We start from the raw sequence: 21,659 nt of genomic DNA, 5'->3' as shown, positions 1-21,659 counted from the left end.
GTGTGCTAAGCACGTGCGTGTGGGTGTTACATGTCCCTTTCTCTCTTCTTCTCTAAGGTGTTTGTCTTTGGCACTCTCACGGAATGGCTGCACTTCTACAGCATGGGGCTCTACTGCTGCCTGTGGATTGTGAACGGCCTGCTGCAGTCCACTGGTTGGCCCTGTGTGGTTGCTGTTATGGGCAACTGGTTTGGGAAAGCTGGGTATGCCACTTCCTTCCTCTTTCATTTCTCCAAGTGTTTTAATATTGGCTTATTGAGACTTGTCAAAGTCAATTAGCTGGATCCCTTGGACACTGCCAACGTCATCCCTCTAGTTTAGAAAGTTAGAAAAGCTCAGGGAGAGACAGTTCCCCCTCAGAGTGTACTGGAAATGGTGCGGACCTTAGAGATGACCATACACAGACGATCTAGCCCCAGCAGACACTTGCATCACACCCTCCCAGCCATGGTCAGATTTCAAGTGTGCTAAGACAGTACGTCTCAGTTCTTTTTTAATCTCCCCTTTAGAGAACATGAATATCTCATGTGCCACCCCATCATTTATCTCCTGTGGGTTTTGCCTTCTCTTACCTTGTTTAAGACTCTATGATCTAGTTTAACCTTCTTACATTAAATAAAGATAGGGAAACTGAGCCCAAAAGCTATCTGTGGAACTTGCCTAAGGTCAGCCAACAAAGGCAATAAGATGCAGATGAAGAATGCCAGACTTTGGAGTTAGTTAAATTGGATATTTCCCCCCTAAACCTTCAAATAGTTATTAGATTATATTTGAGTTTGCGTGTGGGGTGGGCCAAGGCGTAAGGGTGGGCACCTGCTAGGCCACCCAGGAAGAAGAGCCATGGTTAATTTTCAGGTAGGAAAATAAGTTGAGATGCCCAAAGACGGGGCATTGTCGTTTATCATTGTTTGTGACACTCTGATTTCAGGAATATTAATTAGGATGCCTGTCATTTTTGCTGCGTAACTATTTATGTGTTGTGAGATGTACCTTTACTTTGCCGATGGCTCTGTCTTTTTAGTTTACTCTCTTATGTAGGGACCCGTGTATGCATCAGTCATGATCCACCCACCACGGTGAGGAGTGCATGCTCTGACTCACTCCTCTCGGTTTTCCAGCTTCCCCTTTTTCATAATGGGAGTAATGAAGCTCGCTGACTAATGCTCTGTAACGCTGTGAAAGTTCACCTGTAAAATGTCTTGTGGTTGGAATAAGCCCCACTTAATGAGAATGCTCTTGATTATATTTCATTGTGCTAGTGAGTTCTCTTTCACTCTAGCATCATTGGTTTAACAGAAATGATTTAAGAGATACTCATTCCCCTATAATCCCTTAGTTTTCTTTGGGAGTAGGTGATACCGTCTGCTCATGGGCTGTTTATTTTTAAGATTTTTAGGGGCTGGCCCCATGGCTGAGTGGTTAAGTTTGCATGCTCCGCTTCAGCAGCCCAGGATTTCGCCAGTTTGGATCCTGGGCGTGGACATGGCACCACTCATCAGGCCATGTTGGGGTGGCGTCCCACATGCCACAACTAGAAGGACCCACAACTAAAATATACAACTATGTACTGGGGGGATTTGGGGAGAAAAAGCCAAAAAAGAAAAAAATTTTTTTAAGGTAATTTTTTTCCATGTGTGAGTTTTGAAGATTATACAAAGGCTGCTTGTTTATTGTAGACAAACCGGATAATATAAATGAACAAAGAGAAATAAAGGCAAAACCACTTGAAATCCTATCGCTCAAGGATAACCACTGTGACATGCATCAACTTGAGATAATTCTTATCTGAACTTTTACAGATTGGATGACACTGGGTATTGGATAGCAGTGACTGGACAGGCTGACCACTTCATTGTTTCTGTGGATCAGTCTCAAAGGAAAAAAAAATTCAAGAAAACCATTATGGCTTCATCTTGAAAGACACACTTTTTTCTTAGCCGAGTAACACTTGTAAGTGAAACCGATGGTGTGCTGCTTGAGACACAGTGACTTCCTGTGAAACGTAACAGTAAATCACAAAGTGCCAGTAAAACTATAACCACTTGAAATCTCGCTTATTTTTAGCCAGTTTCTTGTAAAATCGTGTCTTTGGTCAGCCAGTGTTACTCAGAGCCTGACCTTCCAACTCTTCCCCCCAGGGCCCTCTTGATAGGTCTCAGGTATTTTAGAGGATGGGGACATTTTAGCAGGGGAGAACCGTAGAGATTAGTTCAAAGCATTTGTTTTCCAGGTGAAAAAAGTTGGGGACACTGGGCCTTAGCTGGGACTTGCTTGAGATTACTCAGCTGGAAGTGGCAGGGTAAGGACTTTGGGACAGACTTCATATTTCACTGGACAGTGTTATCTCCCTGTTCATTTTTTAGATTCCTTCTTTCTTTTTTTTGAGGAAGATTAGCCCTGAACTAACATCTGCCGCCTGTCCTCCTCTTTTTGCTGAAGAAGACTGGCCCTGAGCTAACATCTGTGCCCATCGTCCTCTGTTTTATATGTGGGACGCCTACCACAGCATGGCTTGACAAGCGGTGCGTAGGTCCGAACCTGGGATCTGAACCAGCGAACCGCTGGCCGCCAAAGCAGAACACGGGAAGTTAACTGCTGTGCCACCGGGCCGGCCTCTCTTTCTGTCTTAAAGAAGTTATAAAAATGTTTAACGGCTGGCCCCGTGGGCGAGTTGTTAAGTTTGCACACTCCCTTTTGGCAGCCCAGGGTTTCACTGGTTCGGATCCTGGGCCTGGACATGGCACCTCTCATCAGGCCATGCTGAGGCGGCATCCCACACAGCACAACCAGAGGCACTCACAGCTGGAATCTACAACTACATACCGGGGTGTCTGTGTGTTGGGGGAGGGGAGGATGGCGCGTGCTTTGGGGAGAGGAAGAAAATAAAAAAGATTGGCAACAGATGTTAGCTCAGGTGCCAGTCTTTAAAGAAAAAAAAAATTCTAAACCTAACAGTGTGTTATTACTATGTATCAAGTAGAATAAAATGTAAATTTAAGCATTAAAAAAAGTAACTTTTCCTACCTCCTTTTTCTTTCACCAGCTCTACTGTCATTGCCTGCGTTCAGAGCTAATCATTTTTCTCCAGGACTGTTGTAACAGCTAGTTTCCTTTCCACCAGACTCCTCACCTACCCATCCATCTTTTTTTTAATGGCTTTATTGCAGTATACAATAAGCCGCACATGTTTAACATGTACTATTTGATGAGTTTTGGCATGCATACACCCGTAAAACCATCATCACAATTAAGATAATAAACATGCCCATCCCCCCAAAAGTTTCCTCACGCCCCTTGGTAATTCCTCCCACCACTCCCGCCGCCACCCCCACCCTCCCACTGCCATCTCTAGGTAACTACTGATTTGCTTTCTGTCACTTTAATTTGAATTTTCTAAAATTTTATATAAATGGCATCATACAGTGTGTACTCTCTTGTCTGTCTTCTGTCAGTCTGCCTGATTATTTCGAGATACATTTATGTATATTGATACTTCATTCCTTCTTATAGCTGAGTAATAATCCATTGTACCACAATTTATCTGTTCCCCTGTTGATGAACATTTGGGTTGTTTTCAGCTTTTGGCTGTTACAAGTAAAGCTACTGTGAACATTTGTGTCCAAATCCTTGTATGGACGTAAGCTTTCACTTGCCAGCATAAATGCCTTGGAGTAGAATGGCTGGGTCCTATGGTAGGTGTCTGTTTATCTTTTAAGAAACTGGAAATCTCTTCCAAAGTGGTTGTACCATTTTACGTCCCCCCCCGCAGAGTGTGAGGTTCTAGCTGCTCTGTAGCCTTCCAGCACTCGCTGTACTTGGTCTTTGTTGACGTTAGCTAGTCTAGTGGGTGTGTAGTGATCCCTCATTTGGTTTTAATTTGTATTTCCCTAGTGTCTGATGATGTTGAGCATCTTTACATGTGCTTATCTGCATCTTATTTTTGTGTGTGTGAAGTATCTCTTAAAATCTTTTGCCTCCTTTTCAAAAACATTTTATTTGAGATGATTTTAGATTCATGCTCTTTAACATGTTATTGCATTGTCTGTTTTCATATTATTGAGTGTTGAGAGTTCTTTATATTCTAGATGCAAGTCTTTTTGTCGGACAAGTGATATGCAAATATTCTCTCCCAATCTGTGGCTTGTCTTTTTTAATTCTCTTGACGGTGTCTTTCAGTGAGCCTCAAATTGAACTTCAGTATAATAAAATCTTAGAGTTAGAAGAGACGTGGTGTTTTGCCATTTGGGTGTACTTGAAAAAACCCTTAAAAGACAATGTTGATTCTTTACAGTGTGAACTTTCACTGTTTTGGCCATTTTGTGTTTGAAGTGCACACAGAACCCCTTCTGATTCTGTTGTCCTGTTTTCTCCTGTTCCCATCTTAGACGAGGAGTTGTTTTTGGTCTCTGGAGTGCCTGTGCTTCAGTGGGCAACATTTTGGGAGCGTGCCTAGCTTCTTCTGTTCTGCAATATGGTTATGAGGTAGGTATTTCTTTCTAGGTTTTTCTTGAGGTATATATATTTTGTTTTTTAGGAAACAATACTGCGGCCGTTTAAAACTACCTAGAGCTGCGTTTGGGTGGGGCAAAGCTTGTATTAAAAGTGGACAAACTTTTGATAAATTCAAACACATAAAAAATTATTCATGGGAAAACACCCAAGTCTATATAATCAACCAGGAAAAAGTACTTGCAACTCTTCACAGATAAAGAGCTAATCTCCCTAATAGATAAAGAGCACCTGCAAATTGATAAGAAAAAGACTAAGAACACACAGAAAGAAAGGTAATGGATTGGAGCTCTTAGTTTATGAAAAGGAAATAGACATGGCTTATAAACATACAGGACGTTCCATTTCACTCGTAAGTTAGTCTTTCGTTCAATAAATATTTATTAAGCTCCTCTAAGTGCCTGTAGGCAGTAGAGAATAGAGCACTGGCCAAAAGACCAAAATATGCCCCTTATAGAGCTCAGGTGTTAGTTGGTGGAGAAATGCAAGTCAAAACTAAAAGAAAGGAAGGAAAAAAAAGAAAGGAAGGAAAGAGAAAGAGAGAAAGCAAAAGAAAGAAACTACACTGTACACTTACTAGATTGCTAAGAATCCAGAAGTTTGATCACGTTGTGTTTATGAGGACGTGAAGAGACAGGCGTTGTGGTTGCCAGAGTCAGTAAACCCTGGAGGGTCAATATGGGACTGTCAAAGTTACGGCTGCTCTGACCGAGCAGTTCAACCAGCAGGAGTTAATCCCTTGGGTGAAGACACTTCGACTTGTACAAAGTGATATGTCTACAAGGTTATTTATTTCAGCATTCTTTGTCATAGCAAAAGATTGATAACAATGTCACCCAATAGGGAAACAGACTATGAATCATCTATTCAGCAGAAGGCTGGGCAGCTGTGAAATAGAGGTAGGACGCCCACCGAGTACTGACAGGGAAAGAGTTCAGTGGTGTGTTAAGTGAAGAAAGCAAAACGGTATTGAGTGATGCCATGTGCAAAATGGAGGAAGAATCCAAAAGGATATATTTGTATTGGTTTGAATGTTTCTAAAACAGTCTCTGGGAAGTAAAAATTAAATGACAACAGTGGTTGTATGTGGGAAGATGAGGGCCGAGTGGATGGGAGAAGGGGTGGGAGGGAGACTTTTACTATACATCTTCTACTTTTTCATGCGAATTGTGAATATATTGCCTATTCAGAAACCTAAATAATTTAAGTAAGTTACTCATTTAAAAAGTAGATAAAGTTTTAAACGGCCCACCAAGGGTTTGGTCTCTGAAGAATTTTGGTCTAGTCGATGTCAGTGGGAGGTCGCTCCTCGGTTCACGGTCTCCTTTCCTCTAGGCTTCTTAGCTTCGCACCTGGGTTGTACCACCTGGTGCAGACTGGAGTTTCCGTTCAGCTTATGTGCTGCTCCAAGTTTGACTTCTGGAAAGACTGCTTTCGTTTTGTCACTGACTTGTTCAAAAATTCAGACTGTCTATCCACGTCAGGCTCCATTCTCTGTTAAATAAAATTCAGCTGTGCAGCCTGGCTTTTGAGAACGTGATCTCCATCATCAGCTTTCCAGATCAGTCTTAGTCCCTGTCAACCCAGCGGAAGCCCACTGCTTCGACGTGCGGAAGGCTTTCTGTCTCATCACACCTGTACCTTCGCCTCAGTTGTGCCGAGAAAGGTGGTCAGTTGCTTTTTCAGCTCCTTCTTAAAACATCGTCTGGCTACTTCAGCCTCTTTAGCTGTTTCCTTCTTCTCAATTCCTATGTGTCTTTCTTAGTAGGACTCCGCCTTCTCATTTACTCAGCTACATGCTGCCTTATATTATTGTTTTATGTACTGTCTCATCCCCCCACCTGGATAGGATGTCTTCAAGGCAGATGCTGTCTCTCGTTGGAGGCTATGTGGTGCAAAGAATGAGATTTTGGGAGATAGTCCTGATTTCACAATTGTCCTAGTACCACTCAGTATCCAGGGGACCTTAATTATCCTCTCTGAGCCTCACAGAGTCGTTGGGAAAATTAATGAAAAAACACAAATGAACCCAGTTCAGTACCTGGCACAGACTCAGCACTTAGCACTCACTTCCCACCCACCTCCTCCCCGACATGTGCGTCTGATGAACATCCCAGGTGTGTAAGAAGCACCTCTCTCCTCTCTCCTCCAGTATGCCTTTCTGGTGACGGCTGCTGTGCAGTTTGCTGGTGGGATCATCATCTTCTTTGGACTCCTGGTGTCACCAGAAGAAATTGGTGAGGAGAAGCTCTCTCTTCTTTTCTATTCAGAGAAATCTGAGGCCAGGACAGTCAGTCTCTTTTCCTAGGAGAACTGTGAGCTCCTTTCAGTGAATTAAAGGATCAGTATTGCTGTTTGTGTCCTGGAGACACTGGCTGAGCCTGGTACAGCTGCATGCTTGAGGGCAGTGAGGCTCACCTTTTATAGATTCAGGGGAAACTCGTCATTGCAAATAAGTTTTATAATTGAGACACAGGCCAGAAATTAGCAAGGATGTATTTCCTTTTTGTTTTTTTTGAGGAAGATTAGTCCTGAGCTAACATCTGCTGCCAGTCCTTCTCTTTTTGCTGAGGGAGACTGGCCCTGAGCTAACATCTGTGCCCATCTTTCTCCACTTTATATGTGGGATGCCTACCACAGCATGGCTTTTGCCAAGCGGTGCCATGTCCGCACCCAGGATCCGAACCGGTGAACCCCGGGCTGCCAAAGCGGAACGTGCGCGCTTAACCTCTATGCCACTGGACCGGCCCCCTAGCAAGGATGTATTTCTAATTTCACTTCTTGAGAGAGATTTCTTTTCCTTCATTAAAGTAATTTAGTTTGATATTTATCGGTTGTTAAATACAGAATATGTACAAGTGAAACCACAGAAGCAAAGAGATAGACGATTTTTCTGTCTTTTGAGTATTATGACACAGACATGTCAGTTTAATAATATGTAATTAACATTTTTTTGTATATAACAGAGATAGTGTGATGAAGTTGAAGAAACATTGCTTTGAAGGCAGATAAAGTAGAATTAGAGTCCTGAGTTTGTTGCTCATTAGCTATGTGACCTTAATTGACCTTAGTTGACCTTAGTCTCTGAACCTTAGTTACTTCTTCTGTAAAATGGAAATAAAAATAATGTCAACCCCATAAGTAGTGATATATACCAGGCACTTAGCCCAGTGCTGGTTACCCAAAAGGCACTCTGTAAATGTGGCTGTCGTTGTTGTTTTAGGTCTCCCAGCTATTGAGGCAAAAGAAAATTTGGAAGAAGATTCCCACAGGCCATTAATTAATGGTGCTGAAAATGAAGATGAATATGAGCCTAATTATTCAATTCAAGAAGGAAGTCCTATTACTCAAGTCAAGGCAATAAGCTTTTATCAGGCTTGTTGCCTTCCTGGAGTTATACCGGTGAGGACCCCTTACCACAGCCAGTGAGATGTTGCAGCCTGGGTGTGAGCTCTTCCTGGGATAAAGCATCTTTAAGTATTTAGCTTCTCCATGGTACTTTATTTTAGGAATATCTGTTCAGAGGGATATTGTATAGTTCCTCTCAGCTTGTTTCTATATTGACACCACTTGAAATTTTATCTGATATCTAAATCAGGGGTCAGCAAAGGGGCTCTTTCCTGTGAGGAGCCAGATAGTAAATGTTTTCAGCTTTGTGGGGCCCGTGCAGTCTCTGCCACAGCTACTCAACTCTCTAGAGAAAGAAACAGTATGGACAGACGTGGAACAAATGGGCATAGCCAGGTTTGGCGCATGACCCTAGTTTGCTGCCCCTGATCCAGCATGTGAGTAAGAAGGCAAGATTGATATTTTTATGTAGGTATTTTGGCCTATTGAAGTATTATAGAATTTGTATGGACTAAGTAGGGTTTTGAATGGTTCATTAAGTCTGTCTTATTTGCCAGACAGAAAAAAAATAGTCTGCCCTTTTGTTAAAAGACCCAGAGCAGAATACTGCACAGTGTTTCTTGGTAATGCATTCCAGTGTTTCCACAACCTTCACCGTCAGGAGAGCTCTCTAACATCTAAACTAAATCCCTTCTGCCGCCGTTTTTCTGTCTTGGTGTTTTGGGCACGCTAGCAGGGGAGTGGAAGTTAAGAGGCCTAGGTTGTGTTTCCAGCTTACCCACTACCTCTCTGTGAGGCCTGGGGTCAGTCACTCAGCCGTCCTTGTGTCTCAGTTCCTCTTCCTGTGGAGTAGAAAGTGTACGGTCTTTCACCTTGGGTTATTGTATGTGCATAAGCACCTGTTTTTGTTTATTTCATTGTTTAATGGTGCTTTATGAATGTAACCCCCCAGCTAGATTGAAACTTTGTGCTAATATTTATCAGTTCCCTTCTACCTATGCCCCCCAAATTAAGAGAACTGATATTTGCAAACAGATAGTTAAGTACGAGTTAAACTCTGAGTGTGAGTTCCCACAATTCTTTAACCAAAAGATGATGTATACCACAAGGGAAATGCAAGTTCCTTTCGACCTGTTCTTAGGCTAATGACTCATATTTTTTAACTAGTTATTAAAATAGTCTGTTGCTAATAGTTTAATTTCTGAGACAGTACTTAAATTTGTTGTGACCATGGGACTCTTTTTTTCTGTTCGTTTGTGTTTCCCAAGCTGTTCCCTGATGTGGGCAGGGATGTAATGGAAATCTAGTTAACTTAATTCCTTTGTCCTGTAGCCGGCTGTCTGGACAAAACGCACTCGTGATGGGGACCTGGCTCTCTAGGGGTTGGCTGTTGCCCTGCCAGGAACGCTGTTTTAAAACAAGTGATACCTAGGGGATAGGCTCCAGGGGAGAATATACCAGCCAGACCCCCTTTGAAGTCAGTCTCTCTGTTCCTCCCCCCTCTTCCTTTGATGCTAAATGTCAGGATTTCCTGGTAATAACGTGTTGGATATAGGAGTCTTAGCCCCACTGCCATCTTAAGGCAGCTGCAACTTTTATTCCTCAAAGTGGAGCCTCAAGGCCCATGGCAATCGTGTTCTTTCATTTTTGACTCACCAGAGTTACTCTTTGCTTTTCCACTGGATGTGGGAATATAAAGCTTTTGGAAACTATAGTGTGAAAGTAGTTTTAATGTTGGTGCTAAACTACAGTTTAGTCACATTGCTCTCTGTGGTTCATTATGGTAACTTTGCAGGAAGTAGAACCAAAGAAGCTTGGCTCCTTGCGATAAAAGCTGTAACAGTCACTGGATTTATTTACTTCTGTTTAATGCTAGTTAGTGGCATGAATACTTTATATCTTTGTCTAAATAAATATGAGCATGTGCCCTGCCTTATAGGTTCAAAACACTGGTTTGCTTCTACCAGAGAACTGAAAGGAGAGGAAACTGGGGACACTTGACAAATAGTCATATGTGTTTTTCATTCCAAAAGCCTGCTGTGCATGCCTTTCTAGAAGCTAATGGGGATAAAGAGAAGAGGGAGACTAGGTAAAGTCAGGCGAATGGGAATTTGTAGAAATGTGTAATTTTACAATCAGGTACTGTTCATCCCAAACTCCTCTCTTTTGTTTCACTTTTAATTACGTCGAAAACTGTGGCCCTGCTGTGCTATTTGCTCCTTACTGAGAGCTGAATGCTTTTCTTGTAGTATTCACTGGCCTATGCCTGCTTGAAGTTGGTGAATTACTCCTTCTTCTTCTGGTTGCCCTTTTATCTGAGTAACAACTTTGGATGGAAGGAAGCTGAAGCTGACAAGCTGTCCATTTGGTACGATGTTGGAGGAATTATAGGTAATACTGGTGATGCATCTTTTTCTATAATAAAGAGCTGGTCACTAGTACTCTTTTACTGGGTTATGAAATCTGGCAGCATTTAAAGTTTTATTATTATTCCACAGCCATTTTTCCTAAACTGTCCTACCAGTAAACAGCCAAACTTTTTTTTTTTTCCCGAAGATTTTATTTTTCCTTTTTCTCCCCAAAGTCCTCTGGTACATAGTTACCTAAGCATGGCCTGATGAGCGGTGCCATCTCTGCACCCAGGATCTGAACCGGCAAAACACTGGGCCTGGAAGCACAGTGCACAAACTTAACCACTTGGCCAGGGGCCGGCCCCACAGCCAAACTCTTAAAAAAAAAAAAAGTCCATAGAAAGGAAGACCTAGCCTGCGGCAGTCCTGTGATTTATAGGGCTCTTTATTCTCGGCTCTTTGTTGATGGATCAGTTCTTTTGTCTTGGGAAGCACAGGGATGTTTCCCTCTGTGATCTTTTTAAATGTAACCTTTTCTGTATGTCTCAGCCCTGACACGAATTGTAAGTCAAAGATCCAAGTTACAATGTGACTGTGTTCCTGTTATATGCATCCTGCCTTTCCCACCACCCCTGACTGAAGAAGGGAAAAGATTAGCTTAGTGTGTAGGTCGTCAGATCAGAGAGATAGGAATGATAGGGATGAATTTTTGTTTTTTGCAATTGCTTCATTGACCACAGCAGATTTTAATAGTGACTTTTTGCTATAGCTGGAACTATAAACAAGGAAGTAAGGTATAAACAAGGAAGTAAGAAACTTTTACATAAGACAGACAGAATGCATTTTAGTGACTGTTACTTATATGGCTATAAAAAAACCTTAATATCCTTTCTGTAATGTTACCTGGAGAATTGTGGTAACACTAAACTGCCTGAGTACATGAAAGCATGTCATGTGTCCTTAGGTGATATATTGTCACTGTATTTGAACTTGTCTGCCCCGCCCTTACTCTTGGATTTGGAGCCGAAGGTGAGGTTGCCACCTTTAGACCAGACCATACGTCTATATTCTGCTGTCTGAGGGGGATGAACCAGATGACCCACAGCCCCTAGAACTCAAAATGGGACTGTGTCTAAATGGGACTGTGTTGCTCAAAGAATTCACATCACCTTTTTTAAACTTCCGGACCTGTTAGTTACTGTCAAACCGTAATTGCTGCATTTAATTTTAGTGAATATTTATTGGTCGCTGCTAATAGTCTGTGAGGCACTGTCCTTAATGAATCATCTTTTAAAATAAAAAGCAGAAAAGTCATAAAAGCCTTCACGGCTGGTTTGAGAAGGGAGAACAGCAATGGACAAGTGGATGGTTTAGACTATTTTTCCTTTTTCCCTATTTTGGTGTCTAATTGGTGGTGTCCTGTCTCAATCAGCCATCATGGCGATTAGCGGTCAGGTAATCCTCCTCAGAGGAAAATATGGAGGACACTTTTTAGGAGTCAGCCGTCTTTTGGGATGGAGCGTGTTGGGATCCTGATAGCGGCTGAGGGGTGTGGTGAGCAGGTTGCAGGTAACTGAGGTAAAATGTAAACAATTTTGATTGTGATGGGCTCTTTGTGTTTGAAGGTGGAACTTTGCAAGGCTTCATCTCTGATGTGTTACAGAAGAGAGCGCCAGTTTTAGCTCTGAGTCTGCTTCTAGCGGTTGGGTCCCTCGTTGGATATAGTCGTGAGTATTTCTCCCCTTGTGATTAAATTGTGTCTGTGATCTCTTAGGACTAATGCATTTGCCTTCAGTCAGTGATCAGCCCTGGGGAGATCCTTAGACCAGCTACAAAGGCATGATATGGGACCTTCGTATTGTCCTGTAAATGTCCGGTAAAAGTATCATCACATAGTTTTATTTGTGTAGGGGAGGAAACTGGCATCCCTTCTGCTTTGTTGGTTTGTTTAAAAGCTTGCTTGGGAGTGTGTATGCTTTGTTTGAGGGTAGGCTCCAGAGGGACAGCATTAGACCCAATAAAACAATAAAAGGGAAAAGGTTTCAAAAGAAGAAAGATGGTAATTAGTAGGTTCGGTATATGTCCCTTAAGAAGCTGTTGAGATGGAAGTAGAGTTTTTTCTGTGGCTTTTAGAAGTCTCATTAGCTTGGGTACAAGCAAGAGGCAGACATTACAAATAAAAGTTGGAAGAGGCGATGAAAGAGTTGTGTCCCTTTGTTGTCTCTGGGCGATCTGCGAGGTTGCCGAGATCCAGATCTTTGTGTGCTGTTCAATGAGGGCACACGAAATGCGCTTTTAAAGTCAGCGTGCTCTTTCTATCTTTCCTCCCAGGTTCTCCAAACAATAAGTCCATTAATGCACTTCTGATGGCTGTGACAGGTACGGCATATGGCTCCATTTCACGGTACTATTCCTTTAGAAATAAAAAGGAAACTGATGTCTCCTTCAGTCTGAGTAATACTAAGACCTTAATTATAGAGAACTCAAGTGGTAAAAGGAAAGATGCCTCCTCTGGTTTCTGTTTCTCTGCTGTTCTGTGACCTCCGCAGTCCTGCTCTTACAGATGCAGTCCCTTCTGACAGAGATATCCTGAAATTTTTGATTGCTGCCCCAGCTTTGCATATTACTTCTGGAAGTGGCCTAGGAAGACACCACGTTGGAAACCAATTCACCAGCTTTCACAAAGTCCACTTAGCTATTTTTTCCTCCTACGCTGGAATTGGCCCGTATTTCTTCACTTGTGCCCCAGATGAAACAATGGAGTTCCAGAGAGACAATATCATAGAAAAATGCCTTATTTTTAAGCTTTAGATCATTTTTAGAATATTGAGAGCTGCCCATGCTACATGAGGCACGTGGAACTGATTCCAACCCTGTGGACAGATGCCCATGGGCCACCTTCTGCTCAGGCCTCAGACAGCCCCACCGAGAGCTGTGGCAGATAGAACCGCCTGCACCATTGAAATAGCATTTCTCTTCTCTCTTTTTTTTCAATATGTTTGGTTGAATTTGGGTAGTTAAATGCTCTGTGATGCACCTCTACCATAATAGAATTTGACAAGCTGGTACAATTAGTTCTCAAGGAATGTACCCTTCACAGGATTAGAAAGGCTGTGTGTTCACTGTGTTTTCTGTATCTTTGGTTTCTATAAAATATACTAGAGTGTCACATAATTCAGGAAGGGATTTCAGAAGAGTAGATGCTAACTGGTTTGAAGATGATACTATCTGGGAGCGTTTCCGTTTTTACTGGTTATTTTTCCCTTTTTCTGTTTCTCTCCAACATAATTAAAATACTGGGATAAGACATTGCCTTGTTCAATAGATTCCTAGTGGTGTTAGGAATAGTGTTTTAATAAGAGTCTATTCCGTTTATGACTTCAGGATTTTTTATTGGTGGACCCTCTAATATGATTAGCTCTGCTATTTCTGCGGACCTGGGTCGCCAGGAGCTGATCCAAGGGAGCAGTGAGGCTTTGGCGACCGTCACGGGAATTGTTGATGGAACTGGGAGCATCGGAGCTGCCGTGGGCCAGGTGAGAGGGGTTGACAGTGTGTGGTAAGCAGTCCTTCAACAGTGGAAGAATTTCCACCTGCCCGCTGGGCCACAGTAGGTGGCACTCTTGTGCTGTAGTATACTGTACACTGAAAGCCTTCAGTTTCTAGTCTCCTCTGAGGTCCAGCTGATATGACTTAATATGAAGGTCCCTTTACATTTCTGGTTCCTTCTTTCCACTTTTACTTCCAGTTTCTTCCTGTCTGGAAATAAGCTGAAAACACCTCATAAGACAGATCCTTCAGTCCTATCCTGCCTCGCCCTTCTTCCCAGCCCACACTTGGCCCTCCAAGGAGGCCATGAGACCCATCCTTCTCCTTATTCCCCCCCGACATGCAAACCCTACCTCCTCTCTCCCTGCCAAACACTCACACACATACACACGTTCTTTACCTGCATCCCCACTAGGAATTGCCATGGACTCCGTAGCTGCTTGGGGTTGCTTCCTCTGCGTCCTACAACTGTGTCTCAAAGGGCAGTTCATAAACGTGGTGTAGCAGAATCATCTGGGGTGTTCATTAAAATGCAGAATGCTACGCTTACAACAGACTTGCTGAGTTAGAGCCTGGGGATCTGTATTTCAACAAGCCGTCCTGGTGATTCTAATGCACTCTAAAGTTTGACGTCTTCTCGGCTAAGATTGACCTACTGTAGATAGTCAGAACTATTCAAATTGACTTTTTTTGCTTAAATTCATTCTTGTCTCAGAAAGATATATCTTCTCTAGGTGGTCATGAGTCACGCCTCTCCTAGTGTATACCACTTCCTAGGTCATTGAGTGTTCCAGGTCACTGAGTGCTAATTTTGCAGAAATGTGGATTTGAGAATCATCTGCATGGATAAAATAGCTGAAACTATGGAAGTGATGAGATGTTTAATGGGGGAAGAGAATATAGGCAAAACCTCAAGGGATGCCCACTGGGCAAAGAAACAGGAAGCCAGAATTTGAGGAGGTGTCAGTCAGTAAGATCATAGATGTAGGGAGGTCAGGAGAAGGAGAATGGAAGAAAAAAGGCCTGTAGTTTTGACTTTTAGGTCATTAATGGCCTTGAAGATCGCTGTTTTGCCTTCTTGAAGGGGGTGGATCACTGATGTCTGATTGCTAGTGGTTAATCAGAGAGCAGGTGTGGAGGAAAAGAAACCATCTCAGTACTTACCACTATGCAGCCGTATGTGCTTATTTGTTAATGTCTGTCTCCACTCTAATGTAAGCCTCGTGAGGGCGGTATTTTGTGTGTTTGTGTTCTGCTGTGGTCCCAGTACCGAGAGTGGCGTCTGGCACACAGTAGGCCTTCAGATATTTGTTGGGTGGTTGTAGAATGAATGATTGCTATGATTGATACGCTTAGGATATTTGATTACGAGACCAAAGGGAAAAAAACTTAGCAAAGGTAGGAGAAATTTGCTTACTTGATCTTGCTCTAGAGTAGAAACCAAAAGATGCTATTGGCCCACCAGTTCAGATATCTCTGTGTAAGGTGTAGGGGTGACTGTAATTCTGAGATTACTGTTTTTTCAGTTATTCTTCCTTGCTAATGTTTTCTTCATTAATCAAATGAGTGGATTCTAATTAGCATTTCAAGGATTTTACTTTTATTCAGGATGTGTCACTTGCCACTGTTCGGATCCCTAACCGTGAACTTGGGTTAGCGTTAGACTGGCTTTCATGGTTTGGGAAGGAGGATGAGGAGTAATTCGTTGTTAGCTTTACTCATTCCCCTTCTATCTTGATTTTTGAATGATTTCTCATTGCTTGAGCTGTGAAACCCCAAATTCCACGACTTAACATTAAAAACCCTATCAATCTTGTCCTCAGCCTAACTCACCCTGAATAATTTTGTTCCCTTCACCTTTCCTTGACTTCCCAAGAAAAAAAATTGTTTTTTCCTCTTGGTTTCCATAGCAGTTGGTGCATACCTCTAATAGAACACTTGCCACAGTGTATCACATGTACTGACTGTTGATCTGGCCACTGTGCCAGACCCTGCGTTCCTTGAGAACAGGAACTCTCGCTTTCCTTCATCTTTGTGTTCCCCGTGTTTAATATGCTTTTGACATGTAGCAGGGGCTCAGTAAGATTAAACTGCAGTATCTACTCAAGAGCATTGAGAACAAATGTCCACATAAACACCTGTGCACAAGTGTTCATCACTGGATTATTCATAACAGCTAAAAAAGTAGAAACAATCCAAATGTCCATCCACTGATGAATGGGTAAATAAAATGTGGTATATTCATATAATGGAGTATTATTTGGCAATTGAGGAAGGATTGATAGATGCTACAGAGTAGGTGAACCTCAAAAATGTTATGCTAAGTGAAAAAAGCCAGTCACAAAAGACCACATATTGTATATGATTTCATTCATATGAGATATCCAGAATAGGCAAATCTGTAGGGAAAGGAATTAGATTAGTCGTTGCCTAGGATTGGGTGAGTTGGAATTACCACTGGGTACAATATTTCTTTCGGGGGTGATGAAATGGTCTAGAATTAGATTATGGGGATAGCACAACTCTGTGAGTATACTAAAAACCATTGAATTGTGCACTTCAAATGTGTACAACATATAATTTCTGTTATGTAAATTATGTATCAATGAAACTGTTTAAAAGAAAGCAGAGGAGCAGTCAGAGGGCCCCCCGAGGAGAGTGTGGAGGGCCCCTGTGCTCCCTTTAGTGAGTGACTGGACCTTTGCTTTTGTGCTTTGCATGATGTGGTCTAGGCTAAATAAGTCAACTGTTCTGCTTTAATTTCTGCCACTTATAAATTTCACTAGTAACGTGATCAAAGAGCATAGGTTAAACTCTCAGATCTGTGGTCAGTTGATTTTTGACAAAGGTGCTGAGATCATTCAATGGGGAAAGAACAGTTTCTTCACCAAATGGTGCTGGGAAAACTGGATGTGCACATGTAAAAGAATGAATTTGGACCCTTTCCTTACACTGTATGTAAAAATTAACTCAAAATGGATCAAATGCCTAACATTAAAGAGCTAAAACTGTAAAACTCTTAGAGGGGCTGGCTCCGTGGCCGAGTGGTTGAGTCTGGGCACTCTGCTTTGGCAGCCCAGGGTTTCGCCGGTTCAGATCCTGGGCGTGGACATGGCACCGCTCATCAGGCCATGCTGAGGCAGCGTCCCACATAGCAGAACCAGAAGGACCTACAACTAGAATATGTAACTATGTACTGGGGGGCTTTGGGGAGAAGAGGAAGGAAAAAAAACAGGATTGGCAACACATGTTAGCTCAGGTGCCAATCTTAAAAAAAAAAAAATTCTTAGAAGAAAACATGGGGACAAATTATCATGACAAATACATGCAGTTGGCCAATAAGCATATAAAAAGATGCTCAACATCCTTAGTCTTTAGGGAAATGCAAATCAAAACCACAGTGAGATACCACTTCATACCTATTAGGATAGCTATAGTAAAAACCAAACAAACAGAAAATAACAAGTATTGGTGAGGATGGGGAGAAATTGGAATTCTCATACACTGCTGGTGGGAATGTAAAATGGTGCAGCTGTGTTGTGGCAAACACAATGGTGATCTCTCAAAAAGTTAAATCTAGAATTATCCTGTGGCCCAGCAATTCCATTCCTAGTGTAGACCCCAAAGAATTGAAAACAGGGACTCAGGTATGCACCAATTATTCATAATAGCCAAAATGTGGAGACAGCTCATGTCCATCAATAAATGAATTAATAAACAAAATATCTGTCTATACAATGGAATGTTATTCGGCCATATAATGGAATGAATTTCTGATGCGTAGTACAACATAGATGAACCTTAAAAACGTTATGCTAAACGAAATAAGACGGACAGAATAGGACAAATATTGTGCGATTCCACTTAACATGAAATATCTAGAATAGGCAGATTTATAGAGACAGAAAGCAGGAAGGTTACTGGGGGCTGGGGAGTGGGGGCGATGGGGAGTTCTTGCTCAGTAGGTGCACGGTTTCTGTTTGGGGCGATGAAAAATTTTGGAAATAGACAGTGGTGATGGTTGTGCAACATTGTGAATATGTTTGATGCCACTGAGTTTTACACTGAAAAATGGTTAGAATGGCAAATTTTATGTTATATATATTTTACTGTAATAAAAAAAGAAAATGGGTTAATTGCTATTAGATCCTTTTTAGTAACTGAAAGTAAAGTAGAAGAATATGCTGTAGAACGTTAAAGTCTGAAAGTCATCCTATGAGCAGATAGCATAATTGAAAAATGAGGAGTATACCTAAAAGACAAACTGTTTTTGAAAACATCAATTATAGTACCTTTCGTTGTAAGAAAGAATGATTAAATGGAAGTGACTTGATGTTCATCTTCCTTTCTTAATAGCAAAGTGAATAAAAATCAACCTTCTCAACTCGTGTCTTCTGCTATGCAGTTCCTGCACTTGGCCTCTGCCAGCTTACAGAACGAAGGCCATTAATGAAGCTTGAACAGGGACGTGTATGTGAAAGAGCTTCGTAAACTGCAAAACATCACAAAAACCCTAACTCCCTTCTCTTTTTGAGAAGAGCCATGTTTAATCCACTTTTTAGCTACTTCGTTGTATTAATTTGTAAAGGATTATATTGTAATTTCTTTTTTCCCCTTCTAGTATTTGGTGTCTTTGATCCAGGATAACCTAGGATGGATGTGGGTTTTCTACTTTTTCATTCTCATGGTAAGTGTTGCCTTTTTTTTTTAAACTAGTAGTTTTTCTTATTAATTTAGTTCGGAGCATTTACTTAATCACTTCTTAAACCAGCAAAATTGCTGATTGCTTTTAAAGACCCTTTTGTGAAAAGTAACATTTTATTAGTCTAAAGCACACATTCTTTTTTCAAGGAGGGAAAGGGCCCTTGGTTTGCCCTTGACCTGAGTCTAATGAGTATTGTCATTTATAATTCCAGAGAAAAATGACGAGAGACTTATTTAAAGTATCACCGACCATTAATCAGTGTACTCGTCCGGGATACTCTCTGTCTGCTAAATATAATTGGCGAATTCTGAAGGAAATTACAGTGTATGCCAAGCCACACAGGGTTAAAAAAGAAGCATTGCTATAATTAACACTGTGGTGTGCAGGTTCTAAAGTGTACCTTGAGTCTCGTGAGAAAATACCTATTGTGCCTTAGACATACTTGGCTGGAATTTTGTACTTTCTGGGAAGTAGCCAATACAGAAGAAGGCCTCGTGCTTTTAAAACGTTGCTCTGTTGAATAAGCCTGTGACATACTCTGCCACATTATTGGTGAGACGGTGCTCAAGACAGGTCTACTTGAGAGAGTCTGGTGACGGCTTCATCCACCAGGGGATGCGTTCTGTATCCTGTCCCTAAATCTAGGGCATCCTAATTGGAGGCAGCCTCATGGTCCCAAGTCCAGACACTGTCCTCCACCTTGTCCGAGGAGCCCTGGGGATAGTTCAGCACCTGAAATTCCCTGAGCTGCCTCAAGGCCGTGTACTCTGCCAGCACGAAGGACAGCTTTCTCCTGCCTCACCACCTTCCAGCTTCTGAAAACTGGGCCATGTAACTCTGTGTTCCAGTTCTGACATCCGTGCTAAGTAGAGGGAAATATCTCCTGGTGAACCTACTGGTATGATCATACTAGAAATTGCAATAGAAAGAAAACTGGATTTATTAGAACAGTTTTTAATCTGAACTCCAGTATCAATTTTCTGCACTACCTATAGCAAATTATTTAATTCATGTACCTTAATTCTTTTTTTGGAGACTGTAATGTAGCATTAAGTATTTTGTGGTATTAACTGTAATTTTCAAAATGGTTTTCTAATTCCTTAAAGATTAAGAGTTATCTTTGTATGAAGTCAAAATGAACATAATTGTCCAAATTAATTATTGTGTTCAAAACATAATTCTCCAATAGAATTAATTAAATTGTTATTGCATATTTAATGTTTTTTTCTCTTCACAGACAAGTTGTACAATTCTATTTATTTCACCATTAATAGTGAGGGAAATAAGCTCTCTTACACAAAGACGACAAGCTCGCATATTGAGTGAGTGACCGGTGCCCACAAAAGAACAAGAATAATAGGAGACACATCGGGACTATTGTTTCTTTTAATTCACCCTGTTTTGGGGTTGTCTTAAGAACTCCACCATAACCTCAGATTGTTAAGCCTCTTTCAACAGTGTCAGCCGCCTGAGACGCTGACGGGGTGAAGGCTGGGCTGTTTTTCTATACTACAGGAATTATTGTCGATGATTTTTACTGTTGTTGTTTCATGAATGTACTGAATGGCCTCTGAATCTGCCAGCGTCTTTGTTTGGCCTGCGGAGGTTCCTCCCTTAACTTTAAAGACTGTATTGACCTTGGACCCTTGTCCTCCCGCCTGGAAAGCTGCGTGACCACAGGCAGTTGTGCGTGGTTTGTGTCGGTGACGTGCTTCATGAATAGGAGGATCATTGCATTTTGCCTTGGTCATGAGTTTGCAGAGTGGCTCATCTTTGAAGCATCGGATCCTGATGAAGTGCTCAGGCTGGATCAAGCATACGCCTGCCGTGGACAAAGAATCCCTTTGTTGACTGTGGTGGGAAAAACCACACTACATGCTGATTGTCTCGGTCAGTCTGTATCTGATCTAAAGTCCCTCAGCTCCAGAAGCAGAAGTGTCTTCAAATTATTGTCAACTTGTTCTCCTCCATCTTCATTCAGAATTAGCTTTGACTCCCAGGAGTATTTAGTCTTCCTTTCAAGGACCATGTGGTACATTAGTTGTCGTGAACATTCCAGTGTGTAACTCACAACCAAAGTTGTGTACCCAACCCCAGGTTGGCTGTCTGGGAATTTTAGAATCCACTAGGAAGGTAATCTCCTTAGCCCTATTTTCAGAGAATTGATCTCTGTCACAACCGGGTTCCTTGAGTTACCTCAGCAGAAGACTAGAATTAGGGAAAAGAGAAAGACCTTTTGTCCTAGTGAGCGTTAAGTGTGTGACATTGAATCACATTAATGGATTACTAGGACCTGAGGAGTATCTAGGTGTCTATTCTTTAGAAGTTTGTAGAGTGTATGTCTTCAAGGCTGTGAATTCTATACCAATTATCAATATTTTAAGGTCATTCTGTATATATATTTTAAATTATGTAAGGGAACCAGGGGGAAAATGTGCAATTTTGAGGGCTGCCTAATTTGCATTGGGTTAGGGAATATTTTTCAACCTCTTGCTTTATACTCTGAAATGTGGTATGTTTATGAACTGGTTAATGTTATTTAATCAAGCAGATTTCCAGTCATTTGATTGCTCATTACTGACAAAAAGGGAAATATGAAACACAGGGATGGAAAATAAACTGACTTTTATAGTAAGTATCTGTCCATCTGGTTATTTAAGTATATACCCTGACTTCCGCATTTTCGAATACCATTCATGCCTTATGTTTTCCTTCTACTGAGTGTCCCTAGTGACCAATCGCTGACCATACAGTGGTGGCACATTGTACAGCATCTCCCCCTCTAGGTGATGGTGGCCCCATTTCTGTTATGTTCTGTGAAGCCCTTCCCTTGCCTTTGTGTAAGATTGTGCTCAGTTTGGATGCATTGCCTGGTTGTAATTTAAGAATTGTCTGTAGATGAACCCCATTTTTATTATTTAACCTCTTTCTGACATTTGGCTGAGAGAGTTTCCTCTCCCCCAACACAATCAGTGTGCTTGCACCTTTGTGTCCAGACACTAACCCTTGTTCGCTTACCTAGTTTAAACTTAGCTGGGTGTGTGTTCCCCTGACCTCTCTGTAACCCCCAAGCCGTACCTGAAATGAGATTATAAATAAGTGCTCAGCGCTGAATGAAATTATATATTGCACTGTGGGTATATTCCTTATTGTTCTAGTTCTGGCAATCTACATAGGAATTAGCTTTAAAGAACTCC

General features: G+C 41.7%; 1 protein-coding gene across 4 annotated transcripts in view; it reads left to right on the top strand.

Annotated features, from left to right (window-relative positions):
• Positions 1-21,097, top strand: part of SLC37A3 (solute carrier family 37 member 3) — a 41,231-nt gene extending 20,134 nt beyond the window's left edge. For 2 of the 4 annotated variants that reach the window (XM_005609448.4, XM_001496398.5), the window contains exons 6-15: positions 58-203; positions 4,386-4,482; positions 6,662-6,746; positions 7,733-7,911; positions 10,107-10,248; positions 11,834-11,935; positions 12,540-12,587; positions 13,593-13,744; positions 18,379-18,444; positions 19,700-21,097. In XM_005609448.4, coding sequence (XP_005609505.1) covers positions 58-203; positions 4,386-4,482; positions 6,662-6,746; positions 7,733-7,911; positions 10,107-10,248; positions 11,834-11,935; positions 12,540-12,587; positions 13,593-13,744; positions 18,379-18,444; positions 19,700-19,792 — 1,110 coding nt within the window. In that variant the 3' untranslated portion in view covers positions 19,793-21,097. The remainder of the gene's footprint in view (positions 1-57; positions 204-4,385; positions 4,483-6,661; positions 6,747-7,732; positions 7,912-10,106; positions 10,249-11,833; positions 11,936-12,539; positions 12,588-13,592; positions 13,745-18,378; positions 18,445-19,699) is intronic. The other 2 variants (XM_023639818.2, XM_070265951.1) reach the window with 1 other exon arrangement.
• Positions 21,098-21,659: the final 562 nt, after the last annotated feature.

Source organism: Equus caballus, chromosome 4, assembly GCF_041296265.1.
Source record: "Equus caballus isolate H_3958 breed thoroughbred chromosome 4, TB-T2T, whole genome shotgun sequence".
NCBI classification, from domain to species: domain Eukaryota; kingdom Metazoa; phylum Chordata; class Mammalia; order Perissodactyla; family Equidae; genus Equus; species Equus caballus.
The sequence above is the reverse complement of the archived record's forward strand: the minus strand, read 5'-3'. Positions and strand labels throughout refer to the sequence as shown.